Source organism: Marmota marmota, unplaced genomic scaffold (assembly GCF_001458135.2).
Source record: "Marmota marmota marmota unplaced genomic scaffold, marMar, whole genome shotgun sequence".
Classification (NCBI taxonomy): domain Eukaryota; kingdom Metazoa; phylum Chordata; class Mammalia; order Rodentia; family Sciuridae; genus Marmota; species Marmota marmota.
Window position 1 is genome coordinate 9260267 of NW_025999991.1, and position 25825 is coordinate 9286091.

The 25825-nt window shown below is 51.5% G+C and overlaps 1 protein-coding gene across 8 annotated transcripts in view; it reads left to right on the top strand.

Moving 5' to 3' along the window:
* Znf236 (zinc finger protein 236) overlaps positions 1-25825 on the top strand; it is an 88110-nt gene that overhangs the window by 47967 nt on the left and 14318 nt on the right. For 7 of the 8 annotated variants that reach the window (XR_007348976.1, XR_007348977.1, XR_007348978.1 and 4 more), the window contains exons 14-27: positions 948-1201; positions 2091-2192; positions 2667-2818; positions 4363-4466; positions 6088-6239; positions 8005-8217; positions 10456-10738; positions 13165-13268; positions 14857-15216; positions 15914-16059; positions 16150-16390; positions 16804-16983; positions 19610-19797; positions 25087-25218. Coding sequence is in view for 4 of the 8 variants with exons in the window: in XM_048806668.1 (XP_048662625.1) it covers positions 948-1201; positions 2091-2192; positions 2667-2818; positions 4363-4466; positions 6088-6239; positions 8005-8217; positions 10456-10738; positions 13165-13268; positions 14857-15216; positions 15914-16059; positions 16150-16390; positions 16804-16983; positions 19610-19797; positions 25087-25218 (2611 nt within the window). In the remaining 4 variants the exon portion in view is untranslated. The remainder of the gene's footprint in view (positions 1-947; positions 1202-2090; positions 2193-2666; positions 2819-4362; positions 4467-6087; positions 6240-8004; positions 8218-10455; positions 10739-13164; positions 13269-14856; positions 15217-15913; positions 16060-16149; positions 16391-16803; positions 16984-19609; positions 19798-25086; positions 25219-25825) is intronic. The other variant, XM_048806670.1, reaches the window with a different exon arrangement.

Here is a 25825-nt window from a genome sequence, read left to right on the forward strand (position 1 = left end):
CCGAGGACTGGGATAGCTGGGTAAAATGGTGGTTCCAATCCTAGTATTTTGAGGAATCTCCATACTGCTTTCCAGAGTAATTGCACTAATTTGCAGACCCACCAACAGTGTCTGAGTGTGCCTTTTCCTCCAAGTCCTCGCCAGCATTCATTGTTGCTTGTACTCTTGATGATCACCATCTGACTGGAGTCAGATGGAATCTCAGTGTAGTTTTGATCTGCATTTCTCTGATTGGTGATGTGCTTTCTGACTCCTGACCTAGATGACTGAGAATTGACTCCAGGAATGACTGGAGGTAGGGAGGAGCATCTGAGGAGACAGCCTGTGGTGGTGCTCGGGGGGTCTGACTGCGGACGTAAGGAAGGGCGGAGCGGATAGCCCCTTGGTCAGGTGGCAGGTGTGCTGTCAGTCGGTCAGTCAGTCACTGTTGATCTTTCTCTCTGAAGGAGAAGTACCATGATGAATACATACTGGATGGGTCTTGTGCGTGCAGATGTTGCTATGAGCAGCATTAGCACCAGGCCATCTGGGAACATGGCTCGTGACGGGTCCTGGACCACGGGCTGAAGTGCCCTTGCTTGTAATTCTCAGGTAGGTCTAGAGAGGCGCTGGCCAGGATGGTGGGGTTCTGAGAAGTTGAGCCCACGGCAGAAGTGAGTTGGGAGTTCCGGTGTTAAGCATGTTGCCACTTTGAGTTTCTGGTGTGTCTTGGGCCCCCTCTCTAGGAGCCTCTGTGTCCTGTGGTCTTCGACGGCTCTAGAAGTAGTGCGACTCCCTTCAGAATGATTAGCAGTGTGTACATGTTAGCTGGGTCACTGTCATGACTTCAAAATGAAGCAATTTAAGAATAAAATGTTTTTTTAATAAGTCACAACTTTTGTGGTCAGATCCTCAGGCAAGTATGGCCAGGTGTCTAACTTTATGAATCGTCGTTGCTTTTTCTGAAGATATGAACTTGCCCAGCAGCTGCAGCAGCACCAGCAGGCCACCTCAGTGGACGACAGCACCGTGGACCAGCCGAGCCTGCAGGTGTCGGCTCCCATGCCAGTGGAGATGGAGGGGGCCGAGCTGCAGCAATCGGCCGAGCCTGTCTCCACTGACCCTGAGGCTATGCTGGACCTGGGGTCGCAGCACGTGGTGGGCACAGAAGAAGCGGCACTGGGGCAGCAGCTGACAGATCAGCCTTTGGAAGCGGATGAAGGTGAATTTTGGGAGTTTCAGCCCCCGCAGGGTTTTGCAGTGCTATTGGGTATTTTACATTTCTCCCTGTGCTCTCCAGTCGCTCTTTGCCCTTCAACTTTACTAGGTTTTTAAGGGCAAGGATTTTTGTTGGTTTTAAACACAAAGAGCATTTGAAATCTTAGGGCTACAGCAAAGTCTACTGACCAGTTCTAGTGCAGTTCCTTTCAGTTTTTTCAAGTGAATGCACAGACACTCTGTTGAGTGTGCACCTGTAATCACACTCCACGGTCTTCCTGTGTGTGCTTTATGACCTACCCGTGTCACTCATATGTCCCGCACCTCCTTCCTCCTAGTGCGTGTCTGCACATCAGTTGATTTCTGTGACAGTTTCCGGGCACAGAGTCATGCAGGCTGATGCAGCTCAGAGAAGGGTCCATTGCTGGTCTGCAGAGAGGTCAGGTGCCTGATTCCTGATATAAAGCAACACATGGCTTCCTTCGTCAATATAGTCTAGTGCAAAAAAAGTCACCTCGGCCGCGGCAGTGTGCACAGTGCTGTGACGGTTTGCTCTCTCACACAGCTCTTGCCTCACACAGGCCTGTCAGCCTTCAGTTTGCCGACCTCAGGGATGTCTCCGTGTTCCTGTAGTCTGTGGGCAGGATTACACACTGTTTGCCCTCCGTGACGCCTGGAGTAATGGGTACCCAGCAGGGTTTCAAGTGGTTCTGGGGGCAGTTGCTTTATAGAAGTATCACAGAGCAATGTCCACAGCCTCCCTATTGCTTTTTCAAAATAAAGAGGCTAACTTTTGAAAACGCAGTGAAATACACCTTTGAACAAATTTATGTGTCCAAAAGTGAGTGGCCTCGGCGTATAAACTGCCCTTTTCTTTGTGTTCTTATACTTAGATGGGTTTACAGCCGCCCAGGACCCTCTCCCAGGGCACATGGACCAGTTTGAAGAGCCGACTCCCACACAGCAGTCCTTTGAGCCATCAGGGCTATCTCAAGGTCAGTGGGTAGGGTGAAGTGGACAAACCAGCTGACCTACATGGGGTTCACTTTCACGAACCACATTTCTGTGTTTCTCTGAAGTCCCTTCTAGAATTTATGACTTCAAACCAAATAACTTTAGCATATATTATGTAATATTTTAAAATTGATAATATACCATGTTGTGGTGTGGTCAGATCTTCTGCAAAATGACTTTCACAACCATTCCACGAATGTTCTAGCCAGAGAAGGCGATGAGTGGGAGTCAGGATGTGGTAGTAGGTGAAGTCGGTGACTGGTTCCCAAAGCCTGCACCAAAGTGATTTGGGGGGATACAGACCATCCTAGAGCTGCTGGCACAAGTGGATTCTGATTCTCAGAAAGTAGAAACGTACCTTTAGACGTTTTTTATTTATAACTCAATTTAAAAAATTTTTTTTTGTATAAAAACTGTCCTATTTTCTGTAGAGCTCTCTTTGTAATGCATTTCAGGTTTCACAGTGAGCGACACGTACAATCAACAGGCTGAGTTTCCACCTGTGCAACAACTACAAGATTCCAGTACTCTCGAGTCCCAAGCCCTGTCCACGAGTTTCCACCAGCAGAACCTGCTGCAGGTTCCAAGCTCTGACACGATGAACGTAGTGAGTGTTTGCAGAGGATGGTGCCAGTCATTACCTAGTGGATACTGGTCTGTCTTCTCTGTGGTTAGAGTTTGCCTACTTACAAGGGCATGCCCACTTCTGGTACTTCTAAGACTAGTGCATCACCTGGGGAACCTCAGTGTGTAGCATGCAAGCTTTCTCCTTAAAATGTCTCCACTTGCTTAATGAGTTCAGCACCATGAGGTGGCTTTACCTTTTCAGCTAAAAGCGAGGAAGTCAGTAAGAGTGCAATAAAATTTGAAGGATATGGCTTTTGCACAAAACCTAAGTATTTTTGTTTGTGGAATCTTAAAAGGAATAAGTTAGAAATCAAGTATTACGTAATTAAAATTTTTAATATCTTATTCAAATTGGAGATGTTTAAATTTGATTTTTCTGTTATTGGAAATTTTTTAATAGTGATGAAAATAATTGACCTATCAATCATTGTCTTTTTTCCTTAAAATCTCATAGTAGCTTTGCCCAGTGGTAGGCCTGAAGACGGCAGAGTGCTTTCTCATGGGCAGACACTGTGTGGCTGGCGCAGGGGCTCAGCCTGGTGGAGAGCATGCTGCTCAGGAGCTTCTCCTCATCCAGGGCCCTCTTAGGAAGCTGCTCGCACGGGGCGGGGCGGTAGCAGAGTGCGTTGTCCCATGTGGTTATGGACGTCAGGCAAAAATCAGAAGCAGCCCTTACTTCCAGCACCACTAGTGGGCTCCACTGTTTACTCGCTGCCCTTGCCGTCCCGGTGTCCGAGGCCTAGCTCACCCTCTGGGATCCGGAGTGGTCAGCGAGCCTTAGCCAGGCTGAGCTGTGACCCTGTGTTGGGGGAGGGGTTACCGTGACTATTCCCTGTGTGTGTGACTATTTCTGGGGTGGTTGGTGGGTCCTTTTTCTTCCCTTGTGGCTTTTGTGACAGGAGAGACAATCTTTTCAGAAAGTGGGATTTTCATTCACTGCAAGTGTGTTAGTCATCTCTCCATCACTGTGACAAAATAGCTGAAAGAAATCACTCAAAAGGCTCCTGGTTTCAGGGGTTCAGTCCCTGGTGGGTGGCCTGTCATTCAGGCCTTTGCTGAGGCACAGCATGGGGTGGAGCGTGGTGGGGCCACGCCACTCACCTCATGGTGGTCAGTAGGCCGAGGGCTGGGGAGGGGCTGGATCCAGTGTCCCTGCCAGGGCGCACTCCCAGTGGTCTCATTCCTGCCACCAGGCCCACTTCCCAGTGGCAGCACAGGCTGGAGACCATGCCTTTAGCACGTGGCCTTTGGAGGGACATCTGCAATCTAGACTGCAGCAGCCAATGAGAGTCCAGCTGACTCGAGTGTCTCTCCTCAAATAAGTCAGTCTGGGCATCAAGGAGACCGTGCCTTACCACGGGCCAGAGAAAGCCAGCACTGCTGCTCAGGGCTGACCGTGGTCTTGTGGCCGCTGCAGCCCAGCTTCTGCAGGGGACTGTGCATCCTGTCCACGCTGCTGGCCGCTGCATCCCTTTCATGTTCACAGACTGCTAAGCCGTCTCCTCCTGCCTCTGTTCACTTCAGACTGCTCGCTTGATTCAGGAGTCGTCCCAAGAGGAGTTGGACCTGCCGACACAACGCCCCCAGTTCCTGGAGGATGGCGAGGACCAGAGCCGGCGCTCTTACAGGTAGAGCCACCCAGCTGGCTTCTAAGTGCAGTGTTGGTCACCTGCGGGCTTGGCTCCCTTGGACCCTGTGAAACAGGGTTGGTTGTCACCCCGCTTCCTCTGGGATCTGGGACAGCAGAGGTGACCTTGACACAACACTGCTAGTGAGGGCCAGGGCAGTTTTTCTTCAGCATGTGCACACTTAGAATCCTTTGCCACAGCTTCCTGTCACCATTGTAATCGTTGTTATGTGGTAGCACGTTTGTGCTCAAGACTGTGCATTCTAGGAACAGCTGTGCCAGGGCACGGGGTTGATCTGTCTCCAGGTTGTTGGCCCTGTGGAGCACCATGTGCCCACTGTACCATGGAGGGCCCTGGCAAAGGTCCGACAGGGAATAAAACAGCTATCTTACAAAATCAAAGATGAATAAAACTGAAAAAACTGAAATGAGCATCGTCCATAGAGATAGCCTAGGTTCTATGATATTTTAATAATTTTATTATTTTCTTAAAGTACTTTTTTAAACTCTTAAACCTTATTTTCAGAGTCATTTGACAACAACAACAAAAAAGAGGACATTAAACAACAACAGCAACAAAAAAAACACCAGGTCATTTAATAAAAAGCCCCTCTTTTCACCTGAGCACCTGCCAGGCTGAGACTCTTGTCCCTTGGAGAGGGGCAGGTTTGGGTCTTTGTTGCTGGGATTGACGGTTGGGAAGAATGGCATGCCAGGTGGTCCTCTCCACCAGGCTGGCATGGGGGTGTTCAGGCGAGAAGTCCACATTTGAGAGTTATCAGTACAGAGACTAGTACTTCATGCCCCAAACAGAAGGGGTTCAGGCTTGTGCCCTGGCCACTCACGAGGAGGTGAGTGGGAGAGGAGCAGCTAGGGGTCGGCGGGCTGCCCGAGGGTGAGTGGCAGGAACTTGGGTAGTGCCGGGGTGCAGAGTCTTTCTCTAAGACGCTGCAGAACCTAGGACACGTAGCTGTCCTTTCCTGTAGTGGGACCAGTATAGGCAGCAGCACGCCTCCCTGGGGATGGGGTCCCAGGCAGACTTGCTCCAGGTGGGCTGGGCCCCACTCTGCACCTGGTTTCACGGGGAGACTCCTCAGAGTCATGTCATGGTGAGTTGACAGGAAGCTGCTGGATGGTAGATCTAGGCAGTTGGTTAGACATGTTAGAGAAACAGTAATGTGAATCTCTTTAGTAACTACTGAGAGGGAAATAATACCGCATAGTTACAGACTCAGAATAACTCTAGTACAATCCGTTTCCTTAAAGTTTAACCAAAAACGTATGTGGATTGGCATTTCTGGAAATGTAGTCTTGGGAGTAGGAAGCACCAACTTTGTGAAAGCAGCAGCTCACAGTGATTGTGCTACTGTTGGGTTTGGGAGAGTTTCTGATGAATCGGGTATTTTGTCTGTCGGGGAGTCATTGGAGGAGTTGTTAATTTGGAAAGAATAAAGCACGTTAAGACCCCGACACCCCCGCAGAACCTGATGTGGCAGGTTGTCCCGCCATTGGTGCTGTCTGTTGTGTTGTCCAGGTGGGCAGTAAGCCTGACCTCAGTGCGCTGCGGCTCCCTCTGCAGCGGGGCCTGGTGACCGTGCTCTGAACTCTCTGTTTGGTTGCAGATGTGACTACTGCAACAAGGGCTTCAAGAAGTCCAGCCACTTGAAGCAGCACGTGCGGTCACACACAGGAGAGAAGCCCTACAAGTGCAAGCTCTGCGGGCGCGGCTTCGTCTCCTCCGGCGTCCTCAAGTCCCATGAGAAGACACACACAGGTCACTGTCTGCTTGGCACGCAGGGACTAGGCTGTCTTGTTTTTAGCACGACAGCTCTGCTGAGATGGGACCCTCGTGCCGCCATTACACCAGCTCCTGGTTGCTGTTGGGGGTTCGTTTTGTCCAGAACCCTGCAGCCCCCGTTTCAGTTTAGAACTTCTTTGTCTCTGACCCTGGAGGTCCACACTTTCTCCCCTTGACCTGCCTTTGTCTTCACAGACTGGTCTGTGTGAGCATTCCGTGTAAGTGGCTCGTGCCACCTGTGGTCTCGTGACTGGCTTCTTTCACTTGGCCAGCACGTTCAGGGTCATCCATATTGTGGCACGTTTCAGTACCGCTGTCCTTTCTATGGCCAGCGTATCCCTTTCTGTGGCCACTTTTCATGCACATGTACCACCTGTCGTCAGGGGACATCTGGATCGTTTCCGTTTTTTGACTGAAGAATCATGCTCTTGACCTCAGAACCTCTGTTTCTATGTGGCCACGTGTCTCTACCTGGGAAAGGAATCTCTAGGATGTAGGATGATGCTTTTTAAGCCTTTGAGCATATTCAGCTCTTTTCCAAAGTGGCTGCACGTTTTGCTTGTCCACCAGGAAGCGCGTGTGGGCCTGGCCTGCTCCACGTTTACACCAGGCTCACTGCCAGTGCCTTTTACTGTGACCATGCGGGGCAGGTGCAGCGCCAGCTCCTTGTGGTTTTGATGTGCATCTTCCGTGGCTCATGTGCTATTTGAGAAATGTCTGTGCTAATCCTATGTCTACTTCAAAGATTGCTTGTCTTAACAGTTACTGAGTTGTAAGAGTTTTTTTTAATATATTTTGGTCACTGGACCTTTATCAGATATATGGTTTACGATTGTATACCTTGAGTGCATTATATTTATCCGTTGAGCACATCCAACATACTTAGTCAACATCAGTAGTGTACACGTTTAATATAGGTATGGATTCTGTAGAGGGCTTTGTTTGAGAATGAAGGTGTGTCACTTAGACATATCCTCGCAAGCAAAGAGGAGAATTCTCAGGAGTGCCTCCATAATGTAGAGGCTGGGGAGTGGCGTCGAGGCTGCTGGGGACACTGGTGTAGCAGAGGCCCAGGAGCCGCCAAGGGCCAGGGCCAGGGCTGGGGTGGCCACACTCCTTTCTGGATCCTTCCTTGAATTGCTGGAAAGGAGGGAGGGGCTGGGGTCGGCCTTCCCAAAGGTGAAGCCACAGATGCCCAGTAGACTCTTCCTAGGGCCTGAGGCATTTGCTGTGGCAGTGAGGTGAAGACAAACTCGAGGAAAGGTCACTTGGGTCAAACTGTACACACTGTGTCAGCTTCAGTGAAAATGCTGATGATGGAGAACACTAGGTGTTTTTGTGTGCTAGGGATTGAACCCAGTGGTGCAGTACCACAGAGCCACATCCACAGCCCTTTTTGTTTCTTTATTTTGAGACAGGGTCTCGCTAAGTTGCCGAGGCTGGCCTCGAACTTGCGATCCTCCTACCTCAGCCTCCTGAGTAGCTGGGATCATACTGCGCCCGGTGACTTGGTTTGTTTTGAGAAACGTCTTCTCAGAGGCTGTTAATGTCAGTAGAGAATATGGTAAGATGTGCTCTGTCAGTTTCCATGTTCCTAACACAGTCCAGTTCCTAAAGCTCGGAAACCACAGCACACACACGGTCTGAGTTGTAGCTTACTGAACATGTCTATGCTTTGCGTGCATATGGCCTGAGGCGGTCGGATTCTCCCCAATGGCTGCTGTCTCCTCTGTCGTCACAGGGGTGAAGGCGTTCAGCTGCAGCGTCTGTAACGCCTCGTTCACCACCAATGGCAGCCTCACGCGGCACATGGCCACACACATGAGCATGCGGCCGTACAAGTGTCCCTTCTGTGACGAGGGCTTCCGCACCGCGGTTCACTGTAAGAAGCACATGAAGAGGCACCAGACGGTCCCCTCTGCTGCGTCGGCAGCTGCAGAGACTGAGGGAGGAGGTATTTTCCATTTGTTGCTTCAAGGTTTATTAGCCAAATGCTGATTTAGTAATAAAGTCACATACGAATCTCCTGGAATGTTTAAACCTGTATATAGATTAAGCTTGGGAGCACCCTCAACTTTTAAAAAATAATTGTTTTCTGAGTATGAAACCCTCCATGCCTTTGGAAGAAGTTGAGAAAGGCCCTGGGCCGCCACAGGAGGTGCTGGCACGCGTGAGCTCAGGCACACGTTGACACGTCTACTCCAGCCGTGTGACGTCTGTGCGTGCTGTTGGAGTCCACCTGGGCTTCTTTCCCAAAGCCTGCTGCGCAGGCGTGATGAGGTGGCCCAGGCCGTGCCAGGCGAGGCAGCTGCGTGGAGCAGCCAGCCTCCACCTCCCCCGAAGTCCTCGTCAGCTGTCACGGCCTCTTCTCTGGTTGGCCCAGGACCTGTGCAGTGAGGGCGGCTGTGCCATGAGACTTTGCCCTCCCTCCCCCAGGGCCGCCCTCCTGAGGCCCTGGCCTCCGAGTTCCCGCCTTCCGAGCTCGCCAGGGTCCGTCCTCAGCAGGTCCCACTAGCGCACGCTGGCAGCACGGAGAGCGGCTCCCTGGTGCTGCCTCGCGGGTGCCTGCAGGCTCTGCTGAGGTTCCCCCTCGCTGTGCATCCCACAGGCCTGCTGCATCCTGTGGCCATGAGCGCTGCGCTTACCGCGGTGCTCTGTGCTTGCTGAGGGCGTGTTGTGCTGATGAGGGCGCCAGGTCATTTGGTCAGTGTCTGGGGACCAGGTCTGCTTAGGACGTGGACCCCTGCCCCAGGGTACTGGTCCTTCCATCTGCTCACGAGGTCTCAGACCCTGACGGCCCCTGCATGTTCCCTTGAAGTGAGAGCAGCGTGGTTTTCTTCAGAATCCACCTCGCTTGCCTTCAAGAGGCAAAATCTGTGACCTCCACGCAGTGCAGCGGCCGCTCTGGGTTCCAGCTTCTGACCTCTGAACCTGGTGGAGTGGTCATGTGCTCGGGTTCAGTGCTTAGTAGAGCCTCTATTTCCACAGGTTAAATTCTGCCGTGAGGTTTAGTAAGGTGTAAAAAGCAACGGAGGTTTGCTTCAGATGAATAAAGAACACAGGACATGCAGGCATTCCATGTGGCTTGGAGGGTGCTCACTGGTCAGCCCGTGGGTAAAAGCCCTTGGTCCTGTCGTGGACACTCAGCATGCTGACGAGTTGGTGCCTTGGGATTGGCGTGGGTTCTGGAAGGCTTTGTGCCACTGCCTAAGTGCTGACGAACACCAGGACAGACCTGTTGCTGTCTCCTCCCATCTTGTGTGTGAGAAGCCACCTGTTGTCTGTTCCCGCACAGCTGGACTCCTGGGACAAGGCCTGACCCTTGGTTTCCTTTGGCAGTTGCGCTGTCAGCCTGTGCCGTCGATGCTCTCTTTTGCTTACCATGCTGAATCTCCTTGCACTTCTCTCCTTCCGTGGCTGGTGCTGTGTCGACATGTTCTTTTGATCCCTTAAAGTCCTCAGTCGTCCTCACTTGCATTGCCAGCCTCACAGGACCGTGTCATCCTGAGCTCAGCTGCCGGCCTTCTCCTCCCCGGGCCCCTGCTGCCAGCTCTGAGGCCCACCAGTTGGTCTTCACTGGCTCTCTGGGGTTGGCACTGGCCTGCTATTCATGTTTCCGTTGAGTTCTGAGTGTCAGTCGTGCATGCCGCTGTGGTCTCCCCTCCCGTCACACGTTTTCCTGTTACGTTTCGTCGCAGCTTCTTCTTACTTTACACTTCACTCAGGCTGCCCAGACATACACGTATGGATGTATGTATTCCCTTTCACCTTGTTCTTTGCAGTGAGTTTCTTAACTGGGGCTCTGCTGCTTTATCAGCTTGGTCTCCCGTTTGGGGCTTCTGGTTTCCCTGCTGATGGCAGTTTGCTCTTGGCCTGTCCCTAAGTGACTGCATTTGTGAGCACTGCAGGCTCGTGCGGTTCCAAGCCGCCGGCTGGCCTTGTGTTGGGGTCAGTCCCAGCATCCTTGGGGTCAGCAGGCCCTCCCCAAGGCATGTCCTTCACATGCCGTTTTCTTCCATGATCTTGCCTGACTTTTCAGCAGGATCGTGGTGGGAAGGGCAGCCCTTACGTCCTTCAGCACAGCTCAAGTGGACTGTCCTGAACGTTACAGGCACAGCCAGTTGTCATCGACTTGTTCTGTGGAAACCTGGGCTTTGGTGAGGTTTTGATCCGTCTTCCTGTGTTTGGGTAGACATGTGCCTGGAGGAAGAGGAGGAAAATTCTGACAGAAGCGCATCGAGAAAGTCCCGTCCTGAGGTCATCACCTTCACCGAGGAGGAGACGGCCCAGCTGGCCAAGATTCGGCCCCAGGAGAGTGCCACTGTGTCTGAGAAGGTCCTGGTGCAGTCGGCCGCAGAGAAAGACCGCATCAGCGAGATGAAGGACAGGCAGGCGGAGCTCGAGGCTGAGCCTAAGCATGCCAACTGTTGCAGCTACTGCCCTAAAAGCTTCAAGAAGCCCAGCGACCTGGTGAGGTGAGGCACCTTCAGCCTTGTGGGCGGCTCTCAGAGACTTGAAAATACCCGCTGGGATTCCTGTGGCACTCCTCCCTGCAGTGAGGGAGGTTGCCCTGTGTGCAGGAGTTACAGTAGTGTTCCCTGCTGGAGTGGCGGGTTCCAGCCATGTTAACTCAGTAGTGACCTCATTCAGGATAGTAGCGGGAGGCCTGTTTCTCCATGGTTTGCTTGTGCATATTTCTGTGTGATTGTGGTCATAGCAGGAAATAAAAATATTTTTATATCGAGGAAGACAGAGTGCCAGGCTTTGAGGGTGTGCAGAAGAGCAGCAGATGCCCTCCTGCCTGGGGTTGCTGGTCTGTGTGAGGAGCACACCTCCAGCTAGAGACCAAGGAGTACTCAGGCCAACAGCCAGAGATGGGCAGTGGATGCAAGAGATAGAGCATGGCGGGTGGTAAGGAGGCCAGAAAAGGCGGAGTGAAGTTAGGAGGAGCTAAGGACTGTGCACCTGGGGAGGTCTAAGTCTAGACACGCTCCCCAGGTTCTGGAAGTTTCTAAATCTGAAGCAGGGCTGCTTAGTTGTACCTCCTAGAGCAAAAACTAGACAGATAGGCATAGAGCAGCTTGGTAAGTCCAGGTGGTGAGTGTGCAGACTGCTCCAGAACATAGATGGCGCATTTTCCACGTGCTCTGGACCCTCAGTGTGCTCTGCAGGGCTGTGGGGGCAAGGCGGGAGGGGGGGGGGCGTGGGTGTGGGTGGCACTGGGGACATGTGTATCCTGAGAGAAGGGGACGTGTGTTCAGCCAGAGTGACGACAACAGTGCAGGTGGAGAAAGCCCAGAGCTGGCTCGTGTGGGCAGAAGGGCCTTGTGTGGTGAGCTCCTTGGGCCTTGAGCTGCAGCTCAGGATGGGCATCCAGGTGGTGTGCTCTGAGGTTGGGGGACACGGCACTAGAAAGTCAAGCCATGGAGGGAGTAGCCAGGAGAGTCTAGGTTTTAGGACTGGGACTGCAGCCTGGCCAGCAGTGTGGGGGGCCGGGAAGCTAAGGAACTGGCTGGCAGGGACAGTTCTGTCACCGAGGGAGTTGGCTGGGGGATCATGGATGAGACAGTTGACCTGACACCTGTGTGTGGGTGTTGTTGAGATGGTGTCTAAGTCTGCACCCCACTCAGAAGCCCCCAGGCCTGTAGGGAGGAGGTAGATGGAAACTGGGCCCTCCCTGGCACTGCGGGTCCATCATGAAGACCAACAGGACAGGAGCCAGTTCTGAAAATAAGAGTGCATGGTGGACGGGGGCCCGTCCTTCCCTCAGCAAACTTCCAGGCTCAGCCTCCCCTCCTGCATCTGAGTCGGGGTCACCATGAGGCAAACCAGGCAGGAGGAGGGCTGTGCTGCTCCCCAGAGACAGCCGCTGTCCCGTCTCCTGTGCTTTCAGAAATGTGCCTGCACTTTGCCTTCAGTTCTGTGGTCTGCTCCCCGCTGGCCGCCTTCCGTGTCCCCACGGGTCTGAGGTGTCTTTCTGTCAGCCCCGATCTGCCCTCCTTCCCTGTCGTGTTGACCTAGTGTTCCGCTGCACAGCATCCTGGACCCTGGCACCCCCGTGCAGAAGGCCACGTGCTCCTGCAGGCCTTAGGACCTGTGTCCCCTGAGCGCCTGCTCACTGCCGGTGTGGTGAGAGTGTGTCCCCCGGGCCCCGGGGCTATGCTGTCTCCAGCAGGAGGGCAGGCTTTGGCTCTGGGTGGGGCTGCCACTTAGCCTGGGTCTTGGGCATGCTTTGTTCTTTTTTGGTACCAAGGATTGAACGAAGGGGCACTGACCACTGAGCATCATCCCCATCCCTATTTTGTATTTTGTTTAGAGAGAGGGTCTCACTGAGTTGCTTAGTGCCTCGCCATTGCTGAGGCTGGCTTTGGACTCATGAGGCCTTAGCCTCCTGGATCACAGGTGTGTGCCTCCGCGCCCGGCTGCTCAGTCATTTCTTGTGTGAAATTCACCTTGTCAAGTTCTCTACGCTGATGTGGGCTGTCTTCTTGCTTATTGACAAGAGTTCTTTGTTGTTTCTAAGAAATCAGCCTTGTTTCCATTTGTCTTGCAAATATTTTTTTTGTTATTTACATTTTAATGGTATTTTTCACGTGTAGAGTGAACCTCAAGATTTTTATTTGGCGGGGCTGGGGCGGTGGCTCAGTGGTAGAGCACTTGCCTAGCATGGGTGAGGCACTGGGTTCAATTCTCAGCACCACATATAAATGAATGAATAAAATAAAGGTCCATCAAAATCTAAAAAAAGAAAATATTTTAAAAAATTTGTTTGGTCAAACTTAATCAGAACATAGGAATATATGATTTTTATTTATGTGGTCATAAATTTCAACTATGCGGCTGTTTGTAAGTGTATGTATATTTAAAAACAAAATCCCTGAACTACAAGTGTCTTTGTCAGGCATGTTCGAATCCACACTGGAGAAAAGCCATACAAGTGTGAGGAGTGTGGCAAGAGCTTCACTGTGAAGTCCACTCTCGATTGCCACGTGAAGACCCACACAGGTAGGTCAGCCCTGGGCAAGGCCTTGCTGTGCTCGTGTTTTATTCCCATGTATTTCCCACACTTTGATACTTTCAGCATCATCGAAAGCTTAGAAATCAGGAACCATGAGAAAGTAGATATAAAAGATCATTTTTTTCTAATCCTGACGTGAGGAAAATGATCTCAAAAAGAGGATTAGATCTCAGAATCGAAGTCACAGGTTGTCTGTATTCTTCATGTGACCTAAATGGCTGTTGAAAAGATGGCCTCTGGGACTCGTTTGGCTATCGGAGTCGCCTGCAGCTTGTTGAGGCTTTTTTCAAACTGGGACTGTCAAGTCCTACCAAAGTGTCCAGGTCGGCATACTTTCTGTGTGAGGAGGGGACAGTTAATGTCCAGCGTGCCTGGCCTTTTTCTTTCTTTTGTCTGGATTGAGGCCTGAAAGTCGGTGGTGCCCTCACATCCCTGGCTGTGCCTGCCTGCCTTCTGCACTGTGGGCCCTCCTCCTGCCCAGGGTGGGCTCCTGCTCCTCTGAGCTGCAGGTCCCTGCGTGTGCAGCAGGCACGAGGGTGGCACTTCCCTCCCAGGCAGTTGAGGAGCGTTGGCTGCGTGGGAAGTGCTGGGTGGACCTTGGAGGTGCCTGCCCTTACTGTGACGCTCGGGGTTGTGACTGCCACACCCTAATGTGCTCTTCATGATGGTTGTGAGCAGAATTGAACAGTGTGTGGCGTCCTGTGGTTCTTTTCTGACGGCGTCATGTTTAGAGCTAAGCAGACACGTGAATTCGTGTGCAGTTTTCCTTTTGTGTCCTGGGGGTCTTGTGGTTTTCTCTTGTGTCACTCTGTGAACTTGGGGGGGGGGGGTGAGGAGAAATTGGCGCTGCCTGCCTTGGCACCCCAGGGCTGGTGCACTATCTTCAGCCTGGTGGGTGCTGGGAGGGGCTCAGGGTCCTCAGCACCTGCTTGGCGGACTTCCTGCAGCTCACGTGGACCGGAAGTAGAGAGGCGTCTCTGAAAATGCTTCCGGTGCACCTTTCTCCACGTGAAAGACCCCAAACAGTGTAAAATCTCGTATTCCCATGGTCCTTGCCTGCACATCCCTGGTGAATCCCGGTGCCTGGGCAGCAGAGGGAAAGAGGGGGCAGGAAGCTTTTCTGCCCAGGCTCCTCCAGGGCAGAGCCTCTGCTGTGACACTTTGCCCTTGTGGCCTTTGTTACATGGATGATGGTAAGAAGGGTAAGGAAGGAAAGAAGTGGGTCCATGATACCAGACACATGGCCCTGTGGACATTTCCCCATGTGTGGCATTACCCTATGCCAGCCACATTGGTTGTCCCTGTTTATGCTAAGATGCTAAAGCACCCTTTGTAAATCAAAGAGAAGCACATACAACAGCCTTGAGCTTCCAGTGGCAGGCCGTGGCTCAAGGGCTAATCCTGGGGGGGTGAGGAGCCTCACAGTTCACACGGTGGCAGCCTGCCCCAAGGCTCTGCACCTGTCGGCCAGGTCTGCAGGGTCTGGGGAAGGTTCCCTGTGGAGCACTTGGGTGGGCTGCCTCGCTGCTGAGCAGGGTCCCGGAGCCCCGCTGACACTCGGCTGGCTCTCTGTAGGCCAGAAGCTCTTCAGCTGCCACGTGTGCAGCAACGCCTTCTCCACCAAGGGGAGCCTGAAGGTGCACATGCGCCTGCACACGGGAGCCAAGCCCTTCAAGTGCCCTCACTGTGAGCTCCGCTTCCGCACCTCGGGGCGCAGGAAGACGCACATGCAGTTCCACTACAAACCAGACCCAAAGAAAGTCAGAAAGCCTGTGACACGCAGCTCACCAGAAGGCCTGCAGCAGGCGAGCCTGCTCAGCCCCTCCTCCACGGACCCCAACGTGTTCATCATGAACAACTCTGTGCTGACAGGACAGTTTGATCAGAATCTGCAAGGACTGGTGGGCCAAGCGATTCTTCCTGCCGCCGTGTCAGGTAAGAGTCGAGCTGGGGAGCGGCCCAGTCCTGGCACACTGGGCGTCCCCTCGTGCCCGGGTGGGAGGACTGCCATTTCTGCAGCAGGATGCCCTTCCTGGAGCCCCTCCCTCCGAGGCCAGAGGGTTAGAGAGTTCACCTCCCCTTCCCCTGCTGTTAGGTTGCTTCCCAGCGCCTCAGCCCTTTGGGTGCTTTCATTTTTAATGGGCTGAGCCTTGCTTCTCGCTGCTTGGCACCCTTTTAGATTCAGTGTGAGGGTTGGCTCAGGAGCACTCGTTGACATAGCTTCAGGTACAGTGGCGTTACCATGTTGCTGGGCCACGGTCCGTGGAAGGCGTCCAGGTCTGACCCACTGGGCTGTGAGTTCTTACTGCCGCAGACATGCTGGCGCCTGGCAGCAATCCACGCTGGCCTGGCACTTCTTGGGCACTGCTGTTCCGACCTGGTCTTACCTGAGGACTCTCTTTGAGCCAGTTTGGTATGTTCAAAATGGATAGTCCTATTATTTATCTCACAGGATTTGTTCTTTGGTGATTAAATTAGGTCGTGTATGGTGTGGTGAAAATACAGGATTACTGTAGTGTGTCCGGCATTTATAAAACCTACCTATTTAGAAATCCCTATGTAAACATCAGCTCCTTCAGATTTGAAAATCATTTATGGTGTTTGACTGTCCCTTCATTCTTTTCTTGGGCAGCTGGTGGTGACCTGACCGTGTCTTTGACAGACGGGAGCCTGGCCACCCTGGAAGGCATCCAGTTACAGCTGGCTGCCAACTTGGTTGGGCCAAATGTTCAGATTTCTGGAATCGATGCCTCTAGCATCAACAACATCACGTTGCAGGTGCGGTGACTGTGTGGTTCCTGTGCTTTCATGTTGTCTACATCACGGGACGGCACGAGATTTCCCTGACGGGCGTCTGTTACTTTTCAGATCGATCCCAGTGTTTTGCAGCAAACACTGCAGCAGGGCAACCTGCTCACCCAGCCACTCTCTGGAGAGCCCGGCACCGCCCCTCAGAACAGCTCCCTGCAGACCCCTGACAGCACCGTCCCAGCCAGCGTCGTCATTCAGCCCATCTCAGGCCTGTCCTTGCAGCCCACAGTGACATCTGCCAATCTGACCATCAGCCCACTGTCTGAGCAGGATTCCGTGCTGACCACCAGCAGCAGTGGTGAGAGTCGTGCTTGTGTCGTGGTCATTTCCTTCCCTGGGCAAACCCACCACGTGAGCCAGACATCCTGGGGATGGAGGGAACCTGTCTGTGTCCTCAGCCCTGCTTGCTCTGTGCGTCCATGGGGCACTCGTTCTGGCTGTCACTTGGCTCATGCCGCATCAGGTTCCCTTGCAAGGCTGTGGCACATGTGCACGTATGTTGTATCTCTGTGGTGCTGTGGATCAGACCCAGGGCCTTGCAGGTGCTGGGTCACGGCTTATCTTAGAGGAACTAACTAGAGGTGACGGATAGGTCATTTTGAATCTTTGTCTTGTTGAAATAACAGTTTAATTAAATTATTTTTAATATATATGAGGATAAATGTGCAGTTTTAGATCTCAGCTGTGCTTTGCTTTTGTACTGATGAGCAGGGACCCAGGACCTCACTCAAGTGATGACTTCTCAAGGCCTCGTGTCCACATCCACGGGCCCGCACGAGATCACCCTGACCATCAACAACTCCAGTCTCAGCCAGGTCTTGGCCCAGGCAGCGGGTCCCACTGCCACGTCCTCCTCAGGGTCCCCACAGGAGATCACGCTGACTATCTCTGGTTAGTAAGTAGGTTTCCGCCTCCTCGCCCTGCAGCTCAGGTCCACGCTGTTGTGGTTCCTCTCCCAGGACAGCTTGGCGTAGCACCAGGGTTAGGTGTGAGGAACACGAGCCTGGGAGCTCCTGCCAGAAATCAGGACATGGTTTCTCCTGTCACTTCCTGCACGTGGAGTCGACTGTGTGATGCACTGATTGGTCTTGAGAGAGCCTGTGATTTTGCAATGTTGTGTTCAGTGAAGAGCAGAACAGATAGCTTTGTGATTCTTCTCATGCTCTGTAAACCGAAGGCAGTCACTGGGTGAATTGTGTCAACAAGGACATCTTGGAGACCCGTTGTGTTCACCTGCTTTTTGTCTTCAGAAGCCTACTCAGATTATATAGAAAGAATTAAAATATGGTAGAACATTGTAAAGCAGGTAAACAGGCCAAAAATGTCGTTGGGCAGTGTAGCTCACGTAGGTGTACAAGTTAGTCATAGCCCAGGTCAGTTGGTGAGCAAGCACCCATCTCCGGGTGCGCGCCTGCCTGGGTCCTGGCATGGCCACAGTCCTCACAGTGTGCTCTGGCCTAGGGGTGCTAGCGTCACGTGTGTCTGGCACGCTTCATCCCCGGGATTTTCAGCCCTGAGCTCTTCTTCATGTGAACTAGGAGTCACTTTTAATGTGACGATTTTTATAGCCCCGTCCACGTGCCAGGTGTTATTCTAGTAACTTGTTGAATATTGATGCCTTTATATTAGTTCACTTAATCCTCATAACTACCACATGAAGTTGTTCTTGGAAATAGCAGAGCCATTTTACTGATAATAAAAATTCCTTCTGTGGAGATCTGGTGTGAGGGAGGGCAACACCCTGTTTCCCCTTAAGCAAGTAAAGGGGAGCACAGCAGACCAAGTTCCCGCCAACTCAGCCATGAGGCCACCCGCGGTGTTTTACTTTTATTTCAGTGAGATCTTTGCAGAAATTAGCAATGGGATTAAAAGAAAGGATATGTTGTGAGAACAGAAACCTTTGTTTTCCAGTATGGTGTCTTTATTCCTTTGTTTGTTTTTATTTTGTGGTACCAGAGATTGAACTCAGGGGCACTCAACCACTGGACCACATCCCCAGCCCTGTTGTGTATTTTGTTTAGAGACAGGATCTCACTGAGTTGCTTAGTGCCTTGCTTTTGCTGAGGATGGCTTTGAACTCGTGATCCTCCTGCCTCAGCCTCCTGAGCTGTGGGATGACAGGGTGTGTGCGCCACCACGCCCAGCCTTATTCCTTTTTTTTTTTTAATGTGAGAATTTTAGATGCTCTTAACATTGACTTTTATGTAACTCAGTAATTTCCTGATGTATAGCTGACTTTTAATATTGGAACCGTAGATGGTTATTTAAAGAAAGCTGTTTTGTTGATGAGATTGACTTTGAGGACCCCAGTATGGGTGGCGTTGAGCGAGGCCCCATCAGAAACACTCGATGCATGATTCTCACTTTCAGTTCAAAAGATGTCTTCTAGGCCGCTGTATTCCACGGCACTTCTTAATATAGGCAAGAACAGTCCTTTGCTTCCCCAGCCCAGCCCAGTTGTTAATAAAAAGTGGTTCACCTTCCCCTGGAGCCTGCTCTGCAGACGGTGAGCAGATCCCAGCCTCTGTGGTCCTCCTGCTCTGAGCGCTCCAGGCTGTTTAGCACAGGGAGGGCTCCACAGTGTGGGTCTTAGGGACTTTGTGTTTGCAGAAGGCAGCTGCAGGTGAGAGCTGGCTTTGCTGTTGGCTGTGGCTCCAGGGCAGGCTCCTGGCCGATGCGACCGCGCCTCACAGGTGTTGGCAGAGGGTTTTGTTGTTTTTCTCCATAATTGGGGTGTAGCTTTTTGAGCTTTGGTTGCCATCTTGGGATGCTCATGGCACCCATTGAAGGATGAGTGGGAAGTTGAGGACGGAGCCTGGGTGCCACCAGTGCCCGCGTGCCACTTGCCTGTGCCTGAGTGCTTGCGCTCACCAGTAGCGCTGTACCAGCCTCTGCGTGCTCTCATAGGTCAGGCAATCCCTCTGAGACCATCCTGCTTGCCAGGAGGAGAAGGCATCTGCTGTGTCCAAGAAAGGCCTGACATTACCGATTCTGTCCCAGACAGCTTCGTTCTCCTAGCACCGACTGCAAGGGAAAGCATCTAAAAGTTCTGTTATCTTTTGCTAGAGAAACTTAAGAAAGAGTCAGCTAATGTTGAAGGCCTGCATGAGGGTTCCTCTGACTCACGTGTTTCGGAGCAGGAGGCGCTGAGGTGAGGAGCCTGAGCGGAGCAGCCGTGGGAGTCAGTTTCTCCTGCTGCGCTGTGGACCAGCTGCTACTCAGTGGGTCCTGTCTGGCGGCTTTCTCCAGTGGTCCCTCTTCCCGGGAGTCCTCACCTGAGTTTTCTCTCTACAGTGGCAGCAGTGACTGGGCTGTGGGTCTCATTTTCACTCTTCTTTTACTCACGTTTTTCAGTACTACAGTAAGCAGCAGAGCATCCTCACCTTAGATATATAGAAACTAAGAAGAACCTTCTCAAAAAATTGGGTTAAAGGCTCTGCCTTTCCTTTGTGAACTTCAGGACCAGCGCCCTTCCTGCCTGCTTTGCACTGACCTCTTTCTCTTGCCCACCTCGCAGAGCTTAATCCTACAAGTGGGAGCCTGCCTTCCACAACACCAATGTCACCATCAGCCATCTCCACTCAGAACTTGGTCATGTCTTCGTCAGGCGTGGGGGGCGATGCCAGCGTCACGCTGACCCTGGCCGACACTCAGGGCGTGCTCTCAGGAGGCCTGGACACGGTTACACTGAATATCACCTCTCAGGTGAGCATCATGGGGGAGGTGGGGACCTTTTCAGAGGGTGACTGTGGAACTTCATGAACTTGCTCTTTCCCAAATGTATAATGTTTCTGAATGTTTTCTTTCAAAATTAAAATTTGGCCAAATAAAGTAATTATGTTAGACCCAAAATGGGGGGAAAATTCAGGCAACACAGGAAAGCATAAAAAATAAATTTAAAAAAAGTCTTTAATCAATACCTAAGTGGAATTATGGTGAACATTTTCATTTACTTGTCCTTCTAAATCTTTGTAGTCCCACATACAGATGCATATTTTAAAAATTTTTACAGAAATAGGGCCTATAATGTACTGTGTGGTGTAAACTCGTATCGTAGATGTCTTCTCCTATAATTTTAATACTGCAAAACCTGATAAGAGGCCTTACAGCATTCACTTTTGCAGGCAAGCCTTGCTGAGGGGTATCGTGCTGTTTGCAGGGGTACGGGGAGGGGTAGGACCTTGGTGCCCTTATCACTGAGGTTCCTGGTGCATGGCTGGATCCAAGGCCTGTGCGTTTTCACAGGATGCTGGAAAACTGTCTGGCAGTACCTAAATCGTTACAGTTATTTACTGTCATAAAAATATAACCTGAAACTCAATAGGTGGTCATGAAAATTAGCAGTTTGTGATGGTGATGGAGAGACAGGTGATAGGAGTCAGTCTAGACTTGAGCATTGGGGGTTTATGTCGGTCCTGGAATCTCATGTGCTCCTTGGGTTTGGTGTTTTAATGTGGTGCTGGGGTCACTCCACCACAAACCACAACCCAGCCCTCCTCAGGTTTAGCGAGGAGATGGAAGAAGAGCACCAAGAGGGGTCAGAAGTGAGGAATCTGTTTTGCGCAGTCGGAGGAAACTAGGGTCCCAGGGACTAAGAGGAAGCAACAGCTAAGCATGTAATTATTATAAATGTTTGTAAGTTTTGAGAGTCTCAGATACTTATTATATATTAATATTTTTGTTTCTTTTTATAGTTCATGAAAGAAAATGGTTTTAAAAGCAATAGCACTCTTAAGTAATTTACTTAAATAATATTCTTATGTAATTTTGTCCATCAGGCAAAGTTGAATCTGTAATAGCAAAACATTTGGAAAAAAATTTTTATGAATCCATAGTTAACCCTAATTTAAAATATAGTTTTGTCATAGTTGAAAGACAGCGATGTGCAACATCCTTCAGTGTAGAGCAACCTTGTGGAGAAGCCCTAGAACGCTCCCGAGGCAAACGTGGGAAGGGAGACACTGGGCCGTGGGCTTCAGAGGAGCAGAAAGGTGCGCCAGACGTCTGCTCAGAGAGCGGAGGCGTTCAGCGCGTACTCTGAAGAGAAGTGTGTTATACATGAATTCTTCTCAGTTTATATAACTCTGTTATTCCAGGCAGTTGTTGGGTACAAAACATCTGAAGCTCAATTGTTCAGGCATGTAATTATGATTTTTTGAGTCCTGGTTAAGTATCAGACTTTGGCCTTGGAGTGAGTTGGAAGTGGGACAGTCCCATGAAGACCTGTGTGTGGAGAGGGGCCTTTCTCTCAGTGTAGTGCTGGCCTTGGCCGCCCCTGCTGCCGGGAGCTTCCAGAACTTCCACCTCTCTCCACTTTCTCCTCCTCCACCTCACTCCTGGGGCCCTCTCTGGTGCTGACCCCTGTGATGTCTCTATGGAGGCGGTATTTATTTAGGACCGTTGAGGGCAGTAAAGTTATATGTGCTGCTGAGAAGAATGTTTCTGATGAAGTTTTAGTACCTATAATTAGTGAACTAGATTGACTCTCAGGGGCCTGGTGGTGATCTGGGAAACTTGCCGTCACGTCAAGCGTTGATCACTAGTGTCAACTCTTGGTCATTTCTCAGTATTCCCCAGCTGGGTTCACCACTGGCATTCCTGGGTCTCGCCAGCCCCTAGTGGGTTCGGTGGCCTCCTCTGGCTCAGGTGCAGCAGCCAGGCTGTCCAGCACCAAGCCTCCCTGCAACTATTGTGGGCGCAGGTATTGGGCTTGCATGCGCCTGTGGGAAGTTCCTGTGCATGTGGGGAGCACAGAGTCCTGTCGTTTCTCCCTAAGTAGAGACTAAGTATAGAAAAGAAATAAGTAGATTTGTAAGTAACAGTATCCACCAACAGGACTTTTGGGTGATACCATCTAAGTGGGTTCACGTGAGACATGTGGATTCTCAAGTGTAGAATTTACCGGACTCTAGATTTTTTATTTGGGGCATTTGTGTTAAAAATAGTTACTATTTGCAATTAAAACACAAATAAGCAGCCAGTAAATGACATTGTGTTTCTTTGTAAAAGCTTCTGTTTTTAGGGGATTGTGGGCTCTCCAGCATTGCAGTAACTAGGAGGGGGGGCCTCTGTGCCCTTTCCTCCTCCTCCCTGCATGGTGGTATCTTGGAAAGACAGCAAAATGCAGGCACGTGCTGCAGCCTGGTGTCATCACCACGGAGTGGGGCAGACGGTCCACTCCGGACCCCTCGTGCTGCCCTTTTATAGCTACTCACCCTTCTTTATCCCTGACTACTGCTAATGTGTGTTTTATGTCTACGATTTTGTCATTACAATCTAAAAGGAATCATGACTTTTCCCCTGTGAATGCTGGGTGCCTCAGCTTCAGGCTGGGAGTATTTCAGTTTATGACCCAACAGTGATTCCAGTGTACCCCAGAACTTCTGCCCAGCAGGTTTTCATTTTTTATCTTGCCTTTGATTAAAGAACCTGAATTAACAAGTCCAGTTTGACACCATTTTTCAAATACGATAGGCAGGTGGTAGCTGCAGTGAGCCACAGATACCAAGGGAAGTGTCGTTGCTGTGGGCCATGTGAGAGCAGCACTGCTCAGCGCGTGCCCCTGCAGGGCGGTGAACACAGGACTTAGTCCATGCCCACGTACCAGCCAGACTGACTGTGGAGATAGCCCAGATGCCTCCATCGGCTTTGTAAAAAGACACCTGTGGGAAAGGACCCCAATCCATTTAGGAAGCTTCTCTTTCTGGAATCACTGAAGAGCCTTTGCAGGAGTCGGTCTGTTCTGGTACCTGCCGTAGGCAGTGTCTTTCCTGTGAGAAGAGAAGCTAGTCTTCCACAGATGGAGTATTTAAACGCCAGCTGAGGCCGGCTCTCTTCCCCTTGCACTTTCCCCACTTCCTGTCACCGCTGCTGAGAGGCTCAGCTACTAAACACAGGGAGCAAGCACTTACCTGAGTGGCAGGAGCCAGAGACCTCCCTGGGTGCTTTACCACCTCGGCCTGTTAAAATTCATAGATGTATAGAGGGAGTTTATTTATTTATTTATTTTTGGACTAGGAATTGACCCAGAGGCAATTAACCATCGAGCGACATCAAAGCCTTTTTTTTTTTTAATCAGAACAGGGTGTCGCTGAGTTACTTAGACCCTCCCTAAGATGCTGAAGCTTGCTATGAACTTGTGATACTCCTGCCTCAGTTCCCAAGCTGCTAGCAATATGGGCATGCACCCATGGCGTCTAGACTGAGATTGATGTCAGACATTCAGGCTGTCCTGGGTTACTGTGTCAGTCAGGCATGTGCAGTGTGTGAGGACATTCAGGCTGCCCTGGGTTACTGTGTCAGTCAGGCATGTGCAGTGTGAAGAAATTCAGGCTGCCCTGGGTTACTGTGTCAGTCAGACATGTGCAGTGTGTGAGGACATTCAGGCTGCCCTGGGTTACTGTGTCAGTCAGGCATGTGCAGTGTGTGAGGACATTCAGGCTGCCCTGGGTTACTGTGTCAGTCAGGTATTTAGTGCTTGGGGCCATTCCAGCTGCTGTTGCCTGCTGTAGTGTTCTTCCCCACAACTGTCTCTTTGTGATGGCTGTGTTGTCTGGTGAGTCTTCTTTCCACACTCTCATAGCTAAAGGTGCTGTTTCCACAGAGACTCAGCCATTTTGTGTACGATAGCAAAATTGAATCTTTTTCTTAAAACAAACGAACATCCATTTTTTTGTGTAGGTTGTTAGTCAGTACTTAAATTGCAGTATTACTGGCATTCCACTGGGTCTACCCACTTATATAACGGACAGCTTTTGCCTAGCTGAATTCCACCGTGTCACCATGAAAAAGAATGCCCTGTGTCACCTGAGGTGACATGTGGGCCTGGGTCATCAAGTACTGGGAGAGGGGAATTCTAGGATTCTCAGGAGGAGGAAACAGGATGTCTCCCCTTGATCATTGCACATTCTGTTCTCACACTCCTATGTCACACACACTGTACCCCGTCAACTCATAGTTACGAAGATCTGGTTTAGAAGAAGAAATCTGCCCAGGTTCCAAAGACATAGGTGTCGGGATGCTCACTGCTCATCTGTGTGTAGTAGATCCTCTCGGCAACCAGTTGGGATGCCCCTCGACAGGGAGCAGCACACGTGGGCATCGTCACTGGTCTAGGTGGAGAACACTTCCCACCCCCCAGCATCCTGGTGCACTGTCCTTCGCGCCCTGCTCTCCCTGCCAGGCTCCCAGCCCTCTCCTATCCCTCTCCCCTGGTAGCCATTTGGCTCCTCCGTTTCTACCTGTGGATCACTTGTGGAATCCCAGGGCAGGCAGGCTTGTGTGACGCTCTTCTTCAGTTTGCATGGTTTCCAGGTTCTTCCATGTTGCTCCGTGTCTTTTTACTGCCCGGTGACGTTCCGTTCTGTGGAGAGACCCCTGTGTTACGCTCCGTCACTGCCACAGAACACCTGGGAAAGGCACTCACAGAAGGCAGATTTCTTTTGACTTTCAGGTCGCTGTGCTGGTGATGGACATTGTGGGAAGGGCAAAGCACAGCTGCTCACTGCATCCCAGCTGGGAAACAGAGTGAGGCGGAGGGGCAGCAGTGTCCACCACCTCCCAGGAGCCCATTTGCTTAAGAATCCCTCAGTGGAGAGAGAGGAGATCCCTGTGATCCAGCTTGTCCCTAAGCTCTACTTTGGAACGTTGCTGCACTGGGGACCAAGCCCTTATGCAGTCCATGAGCCTCTGGGGAACATTGTGACCCCAAACTGTCACCACCACATATATGCCTTTCCGCGTCCGTGCGTTCCTCAGTTGGTGGCGTCTGCACTGTGTTCCCTCTTTGGCTGTCCCAGTGCTGCCCTGACCTCTGTCCACAGGAGTCCAGTGGACTAGGTTTCTTTCTTTGCGATGGCTGTGTTGTCTGGTGAGTCTTCTTTCCACAGTGGCTGCACCGTGAAAGGTCTTTTGAATTTCTGCTTGTTTGGTAATGGTCTGAATGAGTAATAAAATAATACCAATTCTTCTAAAGTTAAAACAATTCTTTGCCAGGGTCAGCAGTTCCCGGCGCTACTCACGGATCCATCTCTCTCGGGCCAAGGTGGAGCGGGCTCACCGCAAGTCATACTGGTGAGCCACACCCCACAGTCTTCATCAGGCACATGTGAAGAGATTGCCTACCAGGTATGCATGTCCTTTTATCCACATGCACGGACCTCGGGGTGCCCATGTGGTTGGGCTGACCTTGAGGGGGCATGCGTCCGTGAGCCCCAGGTCTGTGTGCGAGTCGCCTGGTGGAGGCCAGTTCTATCCTTGGGGCTGTTTGTAAGACTGGTTTGGCACCTCCAGCCTGGATGTGTCCTTGGGGACAAGCGGCCCTCTCCAGCCCGCCCTTGCAGCCTGCCCACTGCGGAGCTCAGGCAGCACTGGCTTGCCTTAGGGCTTGCAGGGGCTATTTCTGCTCTTTCACTCCACTTTTCCTGAGAACTGGCGGCTGGTGAGTCTAGGGCTTCTTCCAGCAGGAGCCTCTGCTTTCGCACCTGGGCACTGGTCCCCTGCTCCCGCCTGAAGGCCCGTCGCCCTGTGTCCACATTGCTGCTTGTGGACATTTGCTGCCCATACTGAGGCTGGCCCTTCCTGGTGCTTGGCCTGTGTGACCGGTGCCCTCACCTCAAGCCTGTGCAGTGCCCAGCCCCCTGCCACGTTGCACTCGCGGGATCAGGAGTAAGGTGCAGGAAGGCTTTGGGTGGCGGCGATGCCCTGGTGGATCTGGAGCTCCCTTGCTCCGCAC